The 16,661-nt window shown below is 41.7% G+C and overlaps 2 protein-coding genes across 2 annotated transcripts; one reads left to right on the top strand and one right to left on the bottom strand.

The window, feature by feature from the left end:
* Window positions 1-1,121: 1,121 nt before the first annotated feature.
* rad21b (RAD21 cohesin complex component b) lies at window positions 1,122-11,986 on the top strand. Its single transcript, XM_071517644.1, has 14 exons — window positions 1,122-1,216; window positions 2,008-2,201; window positions 2,850-2,979; window positions 3,619-3,718; window positions 4,989-5,095; window positions 5,507-5,716; window positions 6,656-6,778; window positions 7,119-7,247; window positions 7,457-7,680; window positions 8,094-8,250; window positions 8,674-8,819; window positions 9,113-9,295; window positions 9,866-9,949; window positions 10,910-11,986. The coding sequence occupies exons 2-14, from the start codon at window positions 2,058-2,060 to the stop codon at window positions 11,099-11,101; spliced, it is 1,929 nt and encodes a 642-aa protein (XP_071373745.1). The 5' UTR covers window positions 1,122-1,216; window positions 2,008-2,057; the 3' UTR covers window positions 11,102-11,986.
* Window positions 11,987-12,125: 139 nt separating this feature from the next.
* On the bottom strand, window positions 12,126-16,332 carry utp23 (UTP23 small subunit processome component). The gene is made up of 3 exons (XM_071517645.1): window positions 15,933-16,332; window positions 15,631-15,805; window positions 12,126-13,639 (listed from the first exon to the last, which is right to left on the bottom strand). The coding sequence occupies exons 1-3, from the start codon at window positions 16,118-16,120 to the stop codon at window positions 13,238-13,240; spliced, it is 765 nt and encodes a 254-aa protein (XP_071373746.1). The 5' UTR covers window positions 16,121-16,332; the 3' UTR covers window positions 12,126-13,237.
* Window positions 16,333-16,661: the final 329 nt, after the last annotated feature.

Here is a 16,661-nt window from a genome sequence, read left to right as displayed (position 1 = left end):
GCCCAGTATCTGAATCTGATGTATTGGCCAACTTTGCTGCCTCCTGGTGGTATTTGCAGAATGTCACAAGATAGTGCTTTTGTAGTCCAGATACAACACAGATGTACCAGGCCTACGCTACAGTCCAGTCTATCAAGAATATAGGAATCTACAAAAATCACACTCCCAAAATAGCAGAGCAAAAATTTCTATTTCACCTTGTATTCATTCATGTGGTGCATGTGATACAACCAGACCTGAGGTAGGGAGGGGTGGTGATAATCCTGTTATGTAAGTTCCCAGTTTGTTACCTATGGGGGAATCATGAATACTACTCATCACAAAAAAGTACATTTTAGTTCTGGGTGTTAATAGTCAAACAGGCACCTAATGAGATATAGAACTGGAGAGATATCCATGTAATAAACAAACATTATTATCTTGTACACTGGTGTATGCTTGTTTTCATTGTCTACATAATGTTATTTCTATGTTTTAAATTTATCCTTTTATCTTAACTGATGTGGGGGTGGGATGGGAGTAGGTGCTGACTGTTGATTACAGATCTTGTTTTGTGTCTATATTGTATTTGTACTGTGTCATAGGTTGTGTTTTTATGTGTGTGTAATGTTTCTGTACCATGTATTATGTAGTGTTTTTATCTGTGGACCCCAGGAAGAGTAGTTGTTACAATTTGTAACAGCTAATGGGGATCTGAATAATAAAAAAAAACTTGAATTTGAACCTAGATGTTTTTTGGCAGCTTTGATTGGTGGCAGCTCTCTGCTTCTTCCTCCTCTCAGAAAATACCTCAGCTTTGTGTCCAAGACCAAAATTTCAAACAATTTTTTTTCCAAAAACAAAAACAAAATTAGAACTGCAAAAAAAAAAAAAACAACTAGCCTTTGCAATCAATATTGCACTCAATTTTTCTCTTTTTTTCTGGTCTGTTTTTTTTTTTTTTTTTGCTTTTTTCTATTTTGAATTAGATTAATAAACAGGTAGTCAGGTGAAATATGACACAGCATCTCTGCCTGTCTCCCACATCAGTACCACACACTGACCCAGCCGACCGGCAGCAACATCCTGTGGATTCAAAAAGCTCCTTTGGGCGGGCGGAAAAGAGAAAAGGGAAAGGCGCCATCTTGTTTGTTTTAGTGGGAGGAGGGGTGGAAAAATAGCTACCACTAGCAACACTACGGCCGCCAAAACGGGAAAAGCACAATAACGCTAACTGGTGAGTGGGTATGTTTGTATGTGGACGTGTAATACGTGTTACTAAATGAACAGTTGGCTGCATTTTCATGTTTTCCAACTAAAATGAACAAGCCTCGCAGTGCTCTGTTTTTAGTGAATGACAGTGCTAACGTTAGCTAGCTAACCAGCAGCTAAGTTAGCTTGTCACACAGCAAGGCTGAGCGGCATCTGCATCATTACCTGTTGTGATACAAGTTATTATATTTTTGTTTAACACGGTCGCCTGTAATGCAATTTCTAATCTGTCTCGCTCGCAAATAAAAAACGGCTTGCTTAGCTGGCTAACTTTATCGCTAAATTGCGCTAGAGGCTAACGGGCTCCCTGTAGTTTTCACTTGACTGACGTTAATGTAACAGAAATACAACTTTTTCAAAACGTTGGCGTGATTTTGTTTGTGTAATATGGTGTTTTACAGTGATAACAAGTACTCGGACATCTACGTTTGGTCTAGATGCAGGAGAAACACGGAAATTATCAGTTTACGTATGGCTAAATTAGCTGTCAGACGTAGCTTAGTGCTTTTATGTATGTAAAGCCTCCGCCCCCTTCCACATGCCTTTCACAGGTTTAGGAAAGTCCTCATTAATTCATCTTGCATCCTGCTATTAACTGCTCTCATGATTCCCATTTAGACTTGAAAGAGACTATTTGCTATAGCTCAGACAACACAATGAAAGTGTCCTTTCAAGTGTCATGCTTTGTTCCCATGTTTCAAGGTTGTAATTTGAATCATGTGTGTTATTCCCCTCTCTGTTGTTTCCTCCATCCAGGCTTGGCGCCCCCCTTCCCCTTTCCCTTGCTGTGAGAAGGTGCTGGGACAATGTTTTATGCCCACTTTGTCCTCAGCAAACGTGGGCCGCTGGCCAAAATCTGGCTGGCGGCCCACTGGGACAAGAAGCTCACCAAGGCCCATGTGTTTGAATGCAATCTGGAGAGCAGTGTGGAGAGCATCATCTCACCCAAGGTATTTTCAGGGGGTTTTCCCTTGTACAGCTCCCTTTCATTGTCAAATGAGATTATTGTTTTTATGGTTTTCCCCCCTTATTTTCCCTCTTTTGCATTGTTCTAATTGTATTGTCCTGATAGTTTAAACCATCTAAGAGTGATCTTAGCTGAGGTATCCTATAAGGTTGTAGTGTCGTTTATATATTCCTGTGACCTGATTGGTAATCCTGGGTCACCACTCAAAATCAGAGAAAAAGTTCAATAGTCCCAAAGTTCTGGCAGCCTGTTTGGTATTAGTTGTCCGATTGCCAAATTATCGTAGGCCTATTTCAAAAAGGCAAGCAGTTTTAAATGTTTAAAGTAAAGCAGTAAAAAAGTTTACTTTAGTGAGCCAAATATAGCAACCTCAGATACATTGTTGGGAAGTTGAAGAAAGTTTTTAGACTTCCAGCATTTAACGTCTGCTCGACTGTCTTTTTAAGTGTATCAAGGCTGCTTATATCCTCAGGCTTTACATGCAAAAATGGTGGTGTATCATCATCATCTTAACATCACATTGCTATCAAGGTGGTGCTGAGGCAACGGCAAATGATACTGACATGTGATTCCACAGATCTAAGAAATGTGTTCAGTAATAAAGTATGGATGTACATTTTATTATTCCCAGGTGAAAATGGCGCTGCGTACATCAGGTCATCTGCTCCTGGGGGTGGTGAGGATCTACCACAGGAAGGCCAAGTACCTGCTGGCCGACTGTAACGAGGCCTTCATCAAGATCAAGATGGCCTTCAGACCAGGTAGGGGACAAAATGTGACCAGTCAAGACTGGCTGACCCAGAAAAGATCCTGGCACTGACTGAGACTATCCTGTCGTCTAGTTGTCATCTTAACTCTGTGTCTTTGGTCAGAGATTTAACTAAGCCGGTCTCTTCTACCCTGAGAAACATAATATTCAACGCTGCTCAGAAATGCTATTGCTTGACAACTACCTCCTTCAGTATATCTGCTGTCAAGTCAGCTGATATATTGGAATTCTGAGTTTTTAGAATTTCTTTAGTTATTGATTTATTTTTTCCCCCCATAATACATACATGACTATACCAATACAAATACTCATACTTAGATACTAACATACACTTACCCACATGCTCTCACATAAAAGTATCCTCACACACAAAAAAAGAAAAATACAATAAAAGTAGATCCTGTCAACGCCAAAGCAACAACAAACAGCCAAAAACACAACACTGATCTTGGGAAAACATATCCATCTCTTTCCTTGGCTCCTAAAGAACCAGAGAAAAAAATATTTATAAACAAATACACATATATATAAATTGTCTATTCCCATACTTAAACTGCTAAACTGATTATGTGTGTGAACATTTGAAGACTAGAGCGTCACCTCTCCCTTCCTCTGCTCTGTGGTGTTTCAGGTGTGGTGGATCTGCCGGAGGAGAACAGAGAAGCGGCCTACAACGCCATCACCCTGCCAGAGGAGTTCCACGATTTTGACCAGCCGCTACCAGACCTAGAGTGAGTCCTCTATCTGTCTAGCTCTACGTGTGTGTGTGTGTGTGTGTGAGCATGTATGTCCACTGTGCCACTTTCATAATTTTGTTTGTATGTGAAGACATGGGGACAAATGTTTTTGTGTTTAGTATGGTACTATATTAAAGGGAAAATCCATCCTAAAACACTTGAACACTGTTAAAAAAAAAAACAGCTATTGGCGATGTACCTTGCATTCCTGGGCCCATTTTGTTGTTTGGTGTTGTATTTTTCTTGTTCCCATGGATAGCTGGCCAATGTAGACGATGTGACGTCACATTGCGATGTTTCCACTGGAGCTACAATGGGACCTGATTGGTAATCCTGGGTCACCACTCAAAATCAGAGAAAAAGTTCAATAGTCCCAAAGTTCTGGCAGCCTGTTTGGTATTAGTTGTCCGATTGCCAAATTATCGTAGGGCTATTTCAAAAAGGCAAGCAGTTTTAAATGTTTAAGGTAAAGCAGTACAACACTTGAACACTGCTAAAAAAACAGCTATTGGCGATGTACCTTGCATTCCTGGGCCCATTTTGTTGTTTGGTGTTGTATTTTTCTTGTTCCCATGGATAGCTGGCCAATGTAGACGATGTGACGTCACATTACGATGTTTCCACTGGAGTTTAATTGCAGAAAAATGTTCAGCAGCAGTCTAAAAAATCAACAGTAAATGTCAGGTGTTTGGTGTCAGTCCCTCAGAATCATAGATAAAGGTCTGCTTTCTAGACAATTCAACATTTCAACAATCATACAGGGAGAAATCCGTCGTAGGAAAGGCAGAGATACTGATTTCTCCACTGACAGTAGCCTCAATAGACCAGAATGCAATGCAGCCTCAAAACATGTTGCGTTTTGAGTAAGGGGCACGACTCTTGCTTTTCTCAACTGGAAAAACTCTCGCTTCTCTATCTATGTGCTATTGCTCTCTCTGCCTACATGTATAACCCAGAGCTGAATGCAACAAGCTCACAGCTGTTCTCTGGGGGTTGTCAAAAAGTCTTTCTGAGAAATGTAGGAAATCATGAACTGAAGTAGAAGTAGACGAGGCAAGGTGCAGGAAAGTGAATACGCTAAAAAGGAGATTACAGCACTTCATCACAAAATGCACTGAACACAACAGAGTCTTTTCTGCTGCTCACTGTGTCTCTTTATCCCCCTAGCCTGCCACTACTACAAATAAGATTAGAATCAATTGGAAGGAGAGTACAGTAAATGAAATGTAAATGTTAAATTGACTGTGTGGTATATTTTCTATAGTGACATTGATGTGGCCCAGCAGTTCACCCTGAACCAGAGCAGAGTGGAAGAGATCACCATGAGAGAGGAGGTGGGCAACCTCAGCCTGCTGCAGGAAAATGACTTCGGTAGGCATCAGTATTTCTTTTTATTATTTTATTTTTTTTATCTTTATAGTGGAGTTTTGCTGAGCATGCATTCTCCTGTTCAGCAGTACTGTGCTTCACATTTATACATTTAGACAGTGATACCTGGGAGCTGCCAAATATGGCCAAAATCGTCTGCTGTTAGCAACTGAGAAGCTCTGCTGGAGGATTTGGGGAAAGATAAATGCTTTGCACAGGGGAACTTTCACCATAGTTGTTGAGGGAGGGAGGAGAGCGCCAGACATTCGCTTTCCCTGCACACATTGCGTCCACAAGTCTGCAGTTTTCATTAGGCAATTTTCATTATCTCGGTCGATATAATGTCTTCCACTTACCCACACTCTACACTTTTACCATATGGGCAATATAAAAATACTCAATTCTGTTGCGCAGCTGACTTTGGGATGGACGACCGGGAGATGATGCGGGAGGAGAATGCGTTTGAGGTGGACATCATGGGAGCGTCGGCTTCCAACTTGCTACTGGAGGCCGAGGGTGGAGCTAACCAGATGACTGACAAGTCCAACCACCTGGAGTACGACGACCAGTACAAGGACGACTTCGGAGACAACCCCATGGAAAGCAGCGAGGGAGGCATGCTGGGTAAGGGGGAGCTGAATGAGATTGTTATTACTGTTGCTGTTTTATTATTATTATTTTTTTTCTGTGCCGATCTTAAGTCAGTATTTTAGCCAAAGAACCTACACTTGATTGCAATCGGGATGCACCAATATATCGGCTGACTATCTGCATTGACCTTTTTTTCTATGAGTGTGTCACTTAATACAACTGTCAAATTAGCAACAACATGATTTGATTTTTAAAAACCACTTAAATATCATAAGATGGGCATGTCTGAAAAGCTTCATCTGTTTTGCGCCTGTATTTGTTCTGAGATTCTTACAAAAATGCATATCGGTGTTGGCCGATATGGGTGTGAAAATATCGGTATCGGCCTCAGAAAAATATTGGTGCATCCCTAATTGGAATAATAGAGATAGGTGTAAAAAATGTAAGGGTAGGTCAAACTTTTACAACAGTAAAATTTGTAACTTTAGTAATAAGTAAACACAGTTTATATTGGAGATTGTGGCATGTCTGCTTTTGGATTTCTCAACATTTTATGGTTGCACCTCTGTTCCTGTTGTTGAAGAATGATATTTCCTCTAACTAGTGGCTCAGACTTGCCATAGCTGGCTTTAGGCAGGAACTCTGTCTGAATGTGTTATTCTCACCCCATTGTCTGCTGCTGTTCCCATGGCTTGTTATGGAGTGTAAGAGGTGAATGTATTCGGTAATTAAAGCCCACTGGAAATATACAGCTTATCAATCTTTACTGAAAGAGGAAGCTTTTTTGAGAAGTTTTTCTCTTTTGCATACGGTGGATAACCACACACTATGCCCCCACTTTGAGCACCACTAGAGTGTATCCCCTGTCTCCTGTCTACACGTATATTTAAATTTTAAGCATGTAGCTGACGTTTTTATCTAGAGTGACTTGCATTGTGTGAAACAGTAGAATAAACTTAAATCTCTGTGCAGTGGACAAGCTGCTGAGTAACGAGGATGGAGGTGGAATCTTCGACGACCCTCCTGCCATCACAGAGAGTGTGATGATGCCTCAGGACCACGGGGACGATGAAGATGACTTTGATGCCCTCTCAGGTACGTTCCACACAGTACCTCAACCAGAGCCTGAACAAATGACACTTTGTGTTGTGTTGTGTTGCAGTAGCTTGTGTTATAAACTGTTGCAGTTACAGTGCAATTGCCCATATATCATGATATAAATATCCAAATGAGAGTCATTCTTATGTTGCAACACTTCCTGAAATTGATCCTGGAACTGGCCCCAGAGCAAAACTGGGTCTCGGAGCCAAAATTACTCCCAACGCTACAAAAAGTTCTTAAAGAGAAAGCGCTATGTGGCACACACATGACCTCATGAGCACCCTGACTCTGAGTTTACTTATGCCTGGTGTGTGTGTGTGTCGTGTGTTGGTAGCGGGAGCCCCAGACAGCCCAGATTCAGGCCCAACAGAGCCTCTACCAGCCATGGCCGACCAGACGGAACAGACCACTCTGGTTCACAACGAGGAAGAAGCCTTCGCCCTGGAGCCCATTGACATCACAGGTATGTCAGTATCACTTGGGTGAGATTTTTCAGGCTTTTCTTCCCCCAAAATTTCCGGTGTTTTGGAACAGTAGAAAAGATAGAGAAAAAATATGACTATGTAAACTTGACTTGACATATTTATTTATAAATGCCCTTGTGACATCAAATTTCAGAGCTATTTTGATTTGCTGCGCTGATTTGTCTCCATTTCCCTTTGTCCCGTGCAGTAAAGGAGACCAAGGCGAAGCGTAAGAGGAAGCTGATTGTGGACAGTGTGAAGGAGTTGGACAGTAAGACCATCCGTGCGCAGCTCTCCGACTACTCAGACATCGTCACCACCCTGGACCTGGCACCACCCACCAAGAAGCTGATGATGTGGAAGGAGACCGGAGGAGTGGAGAAGCTTTTCTCTCTGCCCGCTCAGCCTCTCTGGAACGCCAGGCTGCTCAAGGTAACAGAGCCTTAGGGCTGTTGAATTAATCAGGTATAACTATATGCAGTGAGGTAATGGTAAATAAAAAGGTGGGGCATTGATGACGTCCAGTCGCTTAGTAGTTGTGATCACAATATGTAGCAAAACAGTTGGGATTAGCATTTAACTATAATCACGCAGCCCTATAGAGCCTTTACAATGATGAGCAGTGATACCCTTTGCGTTAATGTTGACATAAAGCGTACTGATCTACTATCTCTTGCCTACTGTCATTAGAAATGTTGGAAGTTCCCTCGCTTTGTGTCCTATTTATTGTCACACATTCACACTTCTAACTGATATATTAGGTAATTTCCCAGTAAAATAAAAACTAAAGACAAAATACCTTTCTCTGTCTCTGTCTCCCTTCCTCTTTCTTTTTCTCTCTCCAGATGTTCACAAGGTGTCTGACACCGCTGGTACCAGACGAGCTGAGGAAGAGGAGGAAGGGTGGTGAGGCTGACAGTCTGGATGAGTTCCTCAAGGACCTGGAGAACCCAGAGGTGCCCAGAGAGGAGACCCTGAGCCACCAGCAGAGAGACATCATTGGTAAGACGTGTGTGTGTGTGTGTCTACACTGAAGTTTTAATTCTACTTCTGACATCTAGAAGTTATAACGGAAATGGGATGGGCTTGTTTTAGCACTAGAATAGGATCAGTTAATTTTATGGCTTGGCATGTAATTTGCCTGTGGCAGGTAGACGTGAGGGATTGAATACAAGTCCTGCTGTCCTCACAAGTAAAGCAGCACCAGTGTGTTTGGGTTTGGGAAGTAGAGGGGACGGACTGGTGATTAGAAATCAAATTAAGTAGACTGAGCATTTATTTTCCCATCATACTCAGTACTACTGAAACAAGTATTTGTTAAATCGAGGAGGCAGGGGACTTAACCACACGACTACTTCTGGGCACACAAACCAATTATTTCATCCATGTGAGTTTCCCTAATATGTATGTCCATTCACCCTCCAGACCAGACCATCATGGAGGAGCCCAGCGTTCTGCAGGCTTCAGCCATGGAGGGCAGCAGGACCACGCTGGACGAGACGGTCATGCCCCCTCCATCCTCCCAGCGCGGCCTCAAACGCAAGGCCCAGGACACAGAGCCCGCCCTGCCTGTGAGTACAGCTGTTCCCCTAGCAGCAGGGTCTGTGTATACTGAAGCAGACGCACACTCGCCACCCATCCTTACACCCATTCGACTATTCTACCGCTGATGTCATTCCATGTTTGTTGATGTCAGGACATTAATTCTTTCTACTCTTTCTGCATTCCCTCTTTTCCTGTACTCACTTTTCTCTCTCGCTCTGCATTTTGTCACTCTCTCTCAAATCGTTTCTTTTTCTTTCTCTCTCTACACTTTTCACTCCCTTTCCTCTCACCCCCCCGCCTGCTCTCTCCTTCCCTCCAGATGGGTACTCTGGACCAGCAGCAGCAGCAGGGGTCCCGGGCCTCTGCTGTGTCCCAGCAGCTGGAGGTGTCCAGTGTGGATTTGCCCCCAGAGGAAACCACTACCAACATCAGCCAGCTGATAGAGTTGGACCTGCTTGGTGAGAAGAGCAAGGAGAAGAAGGACGATGACTCCGATGAGGAGGTGAGTAGCATGCAAAAACTCTTTCCCTGTCCAGATTTTCTAGGGATTAGAACCAATGACTTGAGGGTCACATGCCTGCTTCTCTAACTTCAAGGCAGGGGTTCAAATCATCAGACAGACTGGGAAAAATGTGAACAACTACTGTTAAAGTGTCCTTGGGAAAGACACTGAACTCCCTACTGCTTTATTTCCCGATGAAGCCCCAGGCTGTTGCTGTAAATACAAATGTGTTCTTTCACACAACTTAGCTTAGAATAAGTGTTAAATTTTCTTTCAAAAAAGCCCCAAAAGCTACTTTTCCTCAGCATAGTCCAATGAGGCTCACTGGTGCCAGGGGCAACATAAAATATGACTAACACGCACTTAAAAGCACTTTTTGTTTTCTAACAGATTGTGTTTTTTTTAGACCTGTAATGGAAACCATACCAGTGACATAATTTCCACTATTTTCCCACTATTCACTCCCGTTGAACAGTATACAAAAATCTTTAAATTAATTTTTTCAGTCCTAGATTGGCCTGTCTATAGGTATTCTCCCTCAAAGTTTGTCACTGTGTGTTTGTCTGTCAGGAAGAGGAGGTGCAGGGGGGAGACCAGGACCAGGAGGAGAGGAGGTGGAACAAAAGAACCCAGCAGATGCTCCATGGCCTCCAGGTACGTACATCACATGACCTGCCAGGACAGGACGGTTTCAACACACTGGAACTAATACAGATTTCAAGTCATATCGGAAGAAGCAGAAGGACGGGATGACATCTCATTGTTTCTACTTGGAAGCGTTCATGTGTTTATCTTGTTGGAACGCCCGCATCCAAAGTCCTTTTTATTTAGGGATTTAAAATCAGCCTTAAACAAACTGCGGCAGATATTGATTGATTGGTATTACCTTGGACTCCAGATATCGTTTGATTCCCGGCTATGTTTACCGCTTGTGTTGACACGCTTCCACAATTTGTGACACCAAATGGGAGATATCGAAGCCTGCTACTTGTATTTACCACTAGGAGGCTGACGTGAACAGTTTTTCCCTGCTGGCAGCTTGCATTTATGGTAAATCTGACATGAGCTGAATAGACTCGTGTCAGTGATAGGTGGAGCCACATACCATGTACTCATAGTGTTGTGGACTTAAATCTTATGACTTCTGTTGCACATTACCCCTTCTCTACCTCATCTTTTGTGTCTCTCTCTGTATGCTATCTCATGAAGCAAGGATGCCTTAATATAATATTTACACTTAAATTTTAGCTGATGCTCTTATCTGGATTGACCTACAATGAGAGCAGCAGTAGAGTAACCTTCAATTCCTAGATCAGATCCTAGATACAAGCAATTAGTATTACAGAGGTCAAGGCTCGCAGCACCTTGACAGTAGGTGTACCAAAGTATCCCTGTGCCCCTAGAATGACAATGTGTGATAGAGGAATACAAGGTAATGAAATAGGAGGTGAAAGAGAAAAGAGGTGAAGAGAAAAAGTAGAATTTTGTAGAAAAAAAAAAAAAAAAAAATTATAAAAAAGAAACACCCCTAGACTTCCAAACTAGTTTTAGAGCAAAGGCCTGTGAATCATCAGCCTTTCCCTCCCTGACTCTCTCTCTTTCTCTTTGCCACAGAGGGTGATGGCCAAGACGGGCGCCCAGTCAGTCAGCCTGCTGGACCTGTGCAGGAACAACAACAAGAAGCAGGCCGCCGCCAAGTTTTACAGCTTCCTGGTGCTGAAGAAGCAGCAGGCGGTGGAGCTCATCCAGGAGGAGCCCTACAGCGACATCATCGCCACGCCCGGGCCTCGCTTCCACATCGTCTAGGAGACGCAACGTACCACTCGCCCTGTTATTTCTATTCCAAAAAACCCTACTCCCCTACTCCTTGCATCTGGTCAGCACAACACTGGCTTGTTTTTTTTTTTGTTTTTTTTAAACTCTTAATATTATTTGTTTGGGTTTGTTGTTTTGTATATGAAGTGTATTTTTATTTTTTGTGTGTCCTGGTGCATTTTTGTTTTTACTTCCATGTGCTTTTTTGTCTTAATCTTTTAATGTCAAGCAGTGGATAGGAGGAACGAAGTCTGAATAACATGGTTGGGGTGTTATTAAAACGCTGTGTGATGACACTGTGATAATTCAATCAACCATGTTACTCGGAGATACATGTGTCCCATTACTGGGGGGAAAAAAGGTTCTCATATTTTATACGCTTTAGCCAAAAGGAGCATGTAGTATATCCACCCAGGTTCTGCAACAATGTTTAAACATTTACAGCTAAGGTAGTGATTTGCAGACTCCACCAGCAGTTTATCAGTCTCCAACTGCAGGTTAGCAGCCTCAAGCATTCCAGAGTCTACGTTCTTATTTTTTGCTTTACAGATGCCTAAACTTTGCTCGCATCACTGACTATGTTTACGCCTCTCAACAATCGGCAAACGTATGAAACGGGGCTCTGTAGTTGGATCAACCTGTAGATGATGTAAACAGCAGTAGTCTGCCATAGCTGCATGCTCTGTTGTGAAATATTTTATTATTAGAGTTAAATTGCTCCAGAAACTGCATTTTTTTATACCGTCTTACTACTAGAATTCCCTTGTTCTTAAAATGAGTTTTGTTATGTGACAGACTCCTTTTGTCCAGTATCCCCTTTGCAGATGGATAGTGGTTTGGTTACAATATGTTGACAACTGAGACTATTCAGCTGTTGTGGTCTACCAGAGTATCACTTCCAGAATAAACTCTGATAGTGTAAATCAAGTAGCTACCTGTGAGTGTAAAACGGCTTCTGTTCTATAGTCATTGATTGTAGTAATATATGATAGTTATATAGAATAATAAGCATTCATTGGATATTTATAAATCATTTATTGATTTAAAAGCAAGATACATTTTTATAATCTGAAGAATGTGACTTGACCATGTGATTAAGTCTGAATGCACATATTCACTATAGGCATTGTTGTTTGGACTAAACTCATTTTAAGAGCCAACTCTACAAACTGAATCACAGTAGAAGAACAAGCAGACACCAACTCATTCTAGCTACACTTCGTCTTTCCTCATCCTTTTGCAAAGACAGCTGAATGCATCGTTTTTGATATCCACTCCCTTTCAAATTGTATATCATGTTTCAGTGCATCTTATATTTTAAACTATGTGCCTGTAAACTTGCTTTTTTATTTTGTATAAAACCCAAGTACAAATCTTGTAGATACCGACAGAAAAAAAAATTGCTATGTGTCAGAACTGTTATGATGCCATGCCTGTAGTCCTGAGTCCCGGCAACTGTTATGGAACTTTTTTAATAAAACAAATACTGTGACCAGTATTCCTGTCTGACTGGCATTATCTTCAATAAACAGCCATTTATTCTGTACAATGGCATCAGAACAACAGACTAGAAGAATTGTGGTGTTCTTTTTAGATCAAATTTGGGCTGAAGCATTGACAAAATGTAATTGCGATTATTTGACAGAATATTGCAATTGCGATTTAAACTGTGATTCACAGCACGTTTTTATTGTCATACATTTTTTAGAACCTTAAATTGTTTAAAGAAAGTGATTTCATTAAAATACAAATAGATGTCAGTGTGCAGGATTGACTGAGTTTGAATATAACAATATTGTACTCTAATTGCAGCCTCTGATTTGGAAATTGCAGAAGTTCATATTGTGATTTCATTTTTTTTTTTCTGTTAATTCAGTTGATTCAGATTAGTTCAGCTCTGCAATAGGAATTACATTTAGGTGGGTATGAATAATGAAAAATGACCATATATTCACAATAATAATTTAATCTTTCCTATTGACTGACTTGGTAGATCCCACTTTTTGAGCGGTACAGCATAATCATCCATCTTGGCATTTAACAATATGCATATAAAAATTCTTTAACAATAATAATATTGAGGCAAGGAACAAAATGCCTGTTACTGTGTTCACACATAATGGAAGTCTATCGATTTGTGATTTGGGGTGTAGGCGCGCTCTCCTCTCCATCCGCCTTGCGTTTCTTGTGCCGACTCCTTTTCTTCTTCTCCCCCTCTGTCGTTTTCTTCAGCGGCGCTGTGGGCTGCCCTTTCTTCTTCTTCTTCAGGCAGCTGAGAGGGTTCGGGTTGCTCTGCTTCCTCTTCCTCTTCTTGCCCCGTCTCTCTCCGTCCTTCTGCTCGATCCCCTGCTCCTCCTTCAGGCTGCGGATGCTCTGCTGCTGCGCCGGCGTCACCAGCTCCCCCATCTGGACGGCCTGGACGTGGTCCAGCGACGACTGGCTGGGCTTGTCCAGCACAATGGTGTTGAGGACGATGTAGAGCAGAGGCACGCCTGGGATCTTCTTCAGGCCCGCTGTCAACTCGTGGTCCTGGACATCACACACACACACATATCGAATAGTAGATTTATGCCAGAGGTTCCCAAACATGTCAACGACTTCTCCAATTACATAAACATTATATCACACACACACTATTTGATGAGTTTGTCCTCAGGAACCTATCTCGCAAGCCTTTTTGTTGTTCTGATTTAGAATAGGACAGTGGGGAGAGTGAGACCTATAATCAAAATAGTCATTCTCATAGTTCCACCTTCTACTAAATGAAATACCTTATACTAAATGAGACTATTCCTGATTTAGCTGAAGACCCTCTGGAATCCCCTCAAGGCCCCCGGAGGTCCCCGGACCCCACTTTAGGAACCACGATCCACACAATTAAGTGGCACTGACATACTCTCCTTACTGGCCTTATTCTGCACTGCAAGAAACATAAACGTAAAAGCCATGAAAATCAGCGCTCCCTGCAAGATGACAGACAGGCTGGAGTGTGTGTGTGTGTGTGTGTGTGTGTGTGTGTGTGTGTGTGTGTGTAAAGCTCTTAGGCTTGAAAACCATGATCCTCCTCCAGCACTGAACATACTTTGACTAGTTAAGCATGTAAAGATCGGCTCTGCGACCGAGCTGCTCGCTGCTTGTTGTGCAACCTTTGACCCCATTCAGTCCATTCATTAATTGAATAGAGAATGCATGGTAAATTCCAGTTCCTGGAGTTGGAGTTGGAGTTGGAATTGGAATTGGAATGTCACCCATCTCTAAGGAGACAGAACTGGAATTGAATTGGGATGACAGGAAACAGAATTGAATTCCATGAAATTCCACTTCTAAGAGAGTGTGTCTTGACTTGATAATCATTATAAATCAAACATTACGAATCAAGTAACAGCAAATTAAATACATTCAATTATAATGTATGTATAACAATTACATGTTATGCATCAAATACCACCTGAGAGGCACCTTAAACATTTTATGATATTCAGTATTGATAATATATAACACCACCTGTAACCTCAGATATGAGGTAAGAAAATACATGGAATTTCACAGAATTTCATTCATTTAAATTCAACTTCCTGAAATTCCAATTCAATTCAAATTTTGTTTCCTGTAGGTTTTTTTTCAAATTCCAATTCTTCAATTGAATTGGAATTGATGAGTTAATTCATGAATTGACCTCAACCCTGCAGTCCAGGTACGAAGACGCTTTCAAGCAAGGTGCTATACTGATACAAAATTTCCAGATCACTGTTTGATATTTAAGGTCCTTCATGGCAGGTTTGCTCCCCCTGTCAAAGCTCTTACTAAATAGAACTCCCAAGCAGTAGATCCACAAGATGCAGAACACAATCCCAGGTTCCCCTTACTGAACTAAATCCCTCTAACATGTGTTTTGGCTTTTTGTTCTGTTTTTTTTTTTTTTGCCCCGTTCCATTTTTGTTAGTGGTTCTGTAATCTGTATAGTCTGCTTGCATAACCTCTGACTGCCTGTCTGTGTGTTATCTGATTGCTTGTTTATTTGCTTGCATGTTATTGGGTTATTTTGTCTCTGTGTTAACGTGTTGCTTGGCATTTTCATCCACATTATTTTGTTTCATGCTGCTTGCTTATTGTGATTATATTGCCTTTTTTTCATGTTTTTTTTTTTAACACCATGCTCAGGACTTGCAGTTGAAAAATGATCAAGCCGTTTCAAACTGACACAAGAGCTAGAAGTCTGAATGTGGTTTGAAAACAACATAAATGTGTTATGGATCAAGTGTGATCAAGGCATTCGTAGTTTAGTTGGTAATATTTCAACCTCGTCAAACTAGTCTTTGTCAGATATACTGTAGGTATCAGTTAAGGCTGAAACATTGCTGAATAACCCAATCCAGTCCAATCCTTTGTGCAGGTATCTGTTCAAGCACCTGGATGCGCACACACCAACTGCCTCCTTACAGTATATGAGTGCCAAAGACACACACACACACACACACACACACACACAAGCCTCTGGTTTGTGATTAAACTGTGTGTACCTGTGTGGCAACGAAGTAGTGGTGCGGGTTTGTCTCCTCCAGCATGGACAGCAGGCACTCCGAGGCAGAAACGGGGTTCTTGAAATGTTTACAGTTCCTGACCTGAAACCTCTGCAGGATAATTTTGGCTCCATACAATTCTTTTCCCAGAGACTCCAGCTCTTTCATTGCGCAGCTGCGGCAAAACACAAAGAGACACGGGATAAAATGGGAAGATACATTTTAAATGAGACGATGAGATAGTCCACCATTATTTTAGCAAGTTAAGTTTATAATCAATGCACTTGGAGAAATGTACTCACTGTGTGGTGCACAGCTGCACCTCCCCCATCAGATATTTGGGCATTTGCTCCTTGATCTGAATCTTGTTCTTCAGCGCCGCTTGGCAAAACGTCCCATCGATGAGAATCTGAAACGGCTGCCGGAAGCTGAAGTTGTATTTGTAGAAGCTTATGGTTTTCTTGGCTTGTTTCTGTCGCTTGAGCCCCATGGTGACTGTCCAGTAAAGCTAGAGCAGAGGCTAGCTTACTTTCTGTCCTCCCCAGAAAGAATAATAATCACCTTTATGCCTTTAAAATGTTGCACACCTGTTGTAGTTGAATTAAAAACATTCAACCAGTCAGTTCACTCGGCAGGCGTTTGATTGATGAATAACCTGCATACAAAACTTACAGATACTTCAGCATGGAGACTGGCATAGTAAACAACATGCTTGTGGTGCGCCTTCCTAACGAGTCCGGACGGAAACTAAATATAACACGACAGTTCCGATTGTTTTGCCTTCTGGGTTTTTGGCAAAACTAGAACGTCATCAGGTTAAATTTAAGAAGACATATATAAACAGTAATTCTAGTTTCTGTATGCATGCATTCATACGTGAATGTAAAATTTGACGTTTTATATAGTGTAAACTTTTTATTTACTTTTATGGAGAGGTTTCTACCTGTGTAGCAATAAATAATGTTGACGTCACATGAGTGAGAGATGTGCTCAGATTGAGAAATTCAGCATTCTCTCACATTTTTATTTGT

The sequence above is a fragment of the Centroberyx affinis genome, unplaced genomic scaffold (assembly GCF_046629955.1).
Source record: "Centroberyx affinis isolate AG114_WGS23_722 - 3 ecotype Tasmania unplaced genomic scaffold, CSIRO-AGI_Caff_v1 ptg000505l_1, whole genome shotgun sequence".
Lineage (NCBI taxonomy): Eukaryota > Metazoa > Chordata > Actinopteri > Beryciformes > Berycidae > Centroberyx > Centroberyx affinis.
The sequence above is the reverse complement of the archived record's forward strand: the minus strand, read 5'-3'. Positions and strand labels throughout refer to the sequence as shown.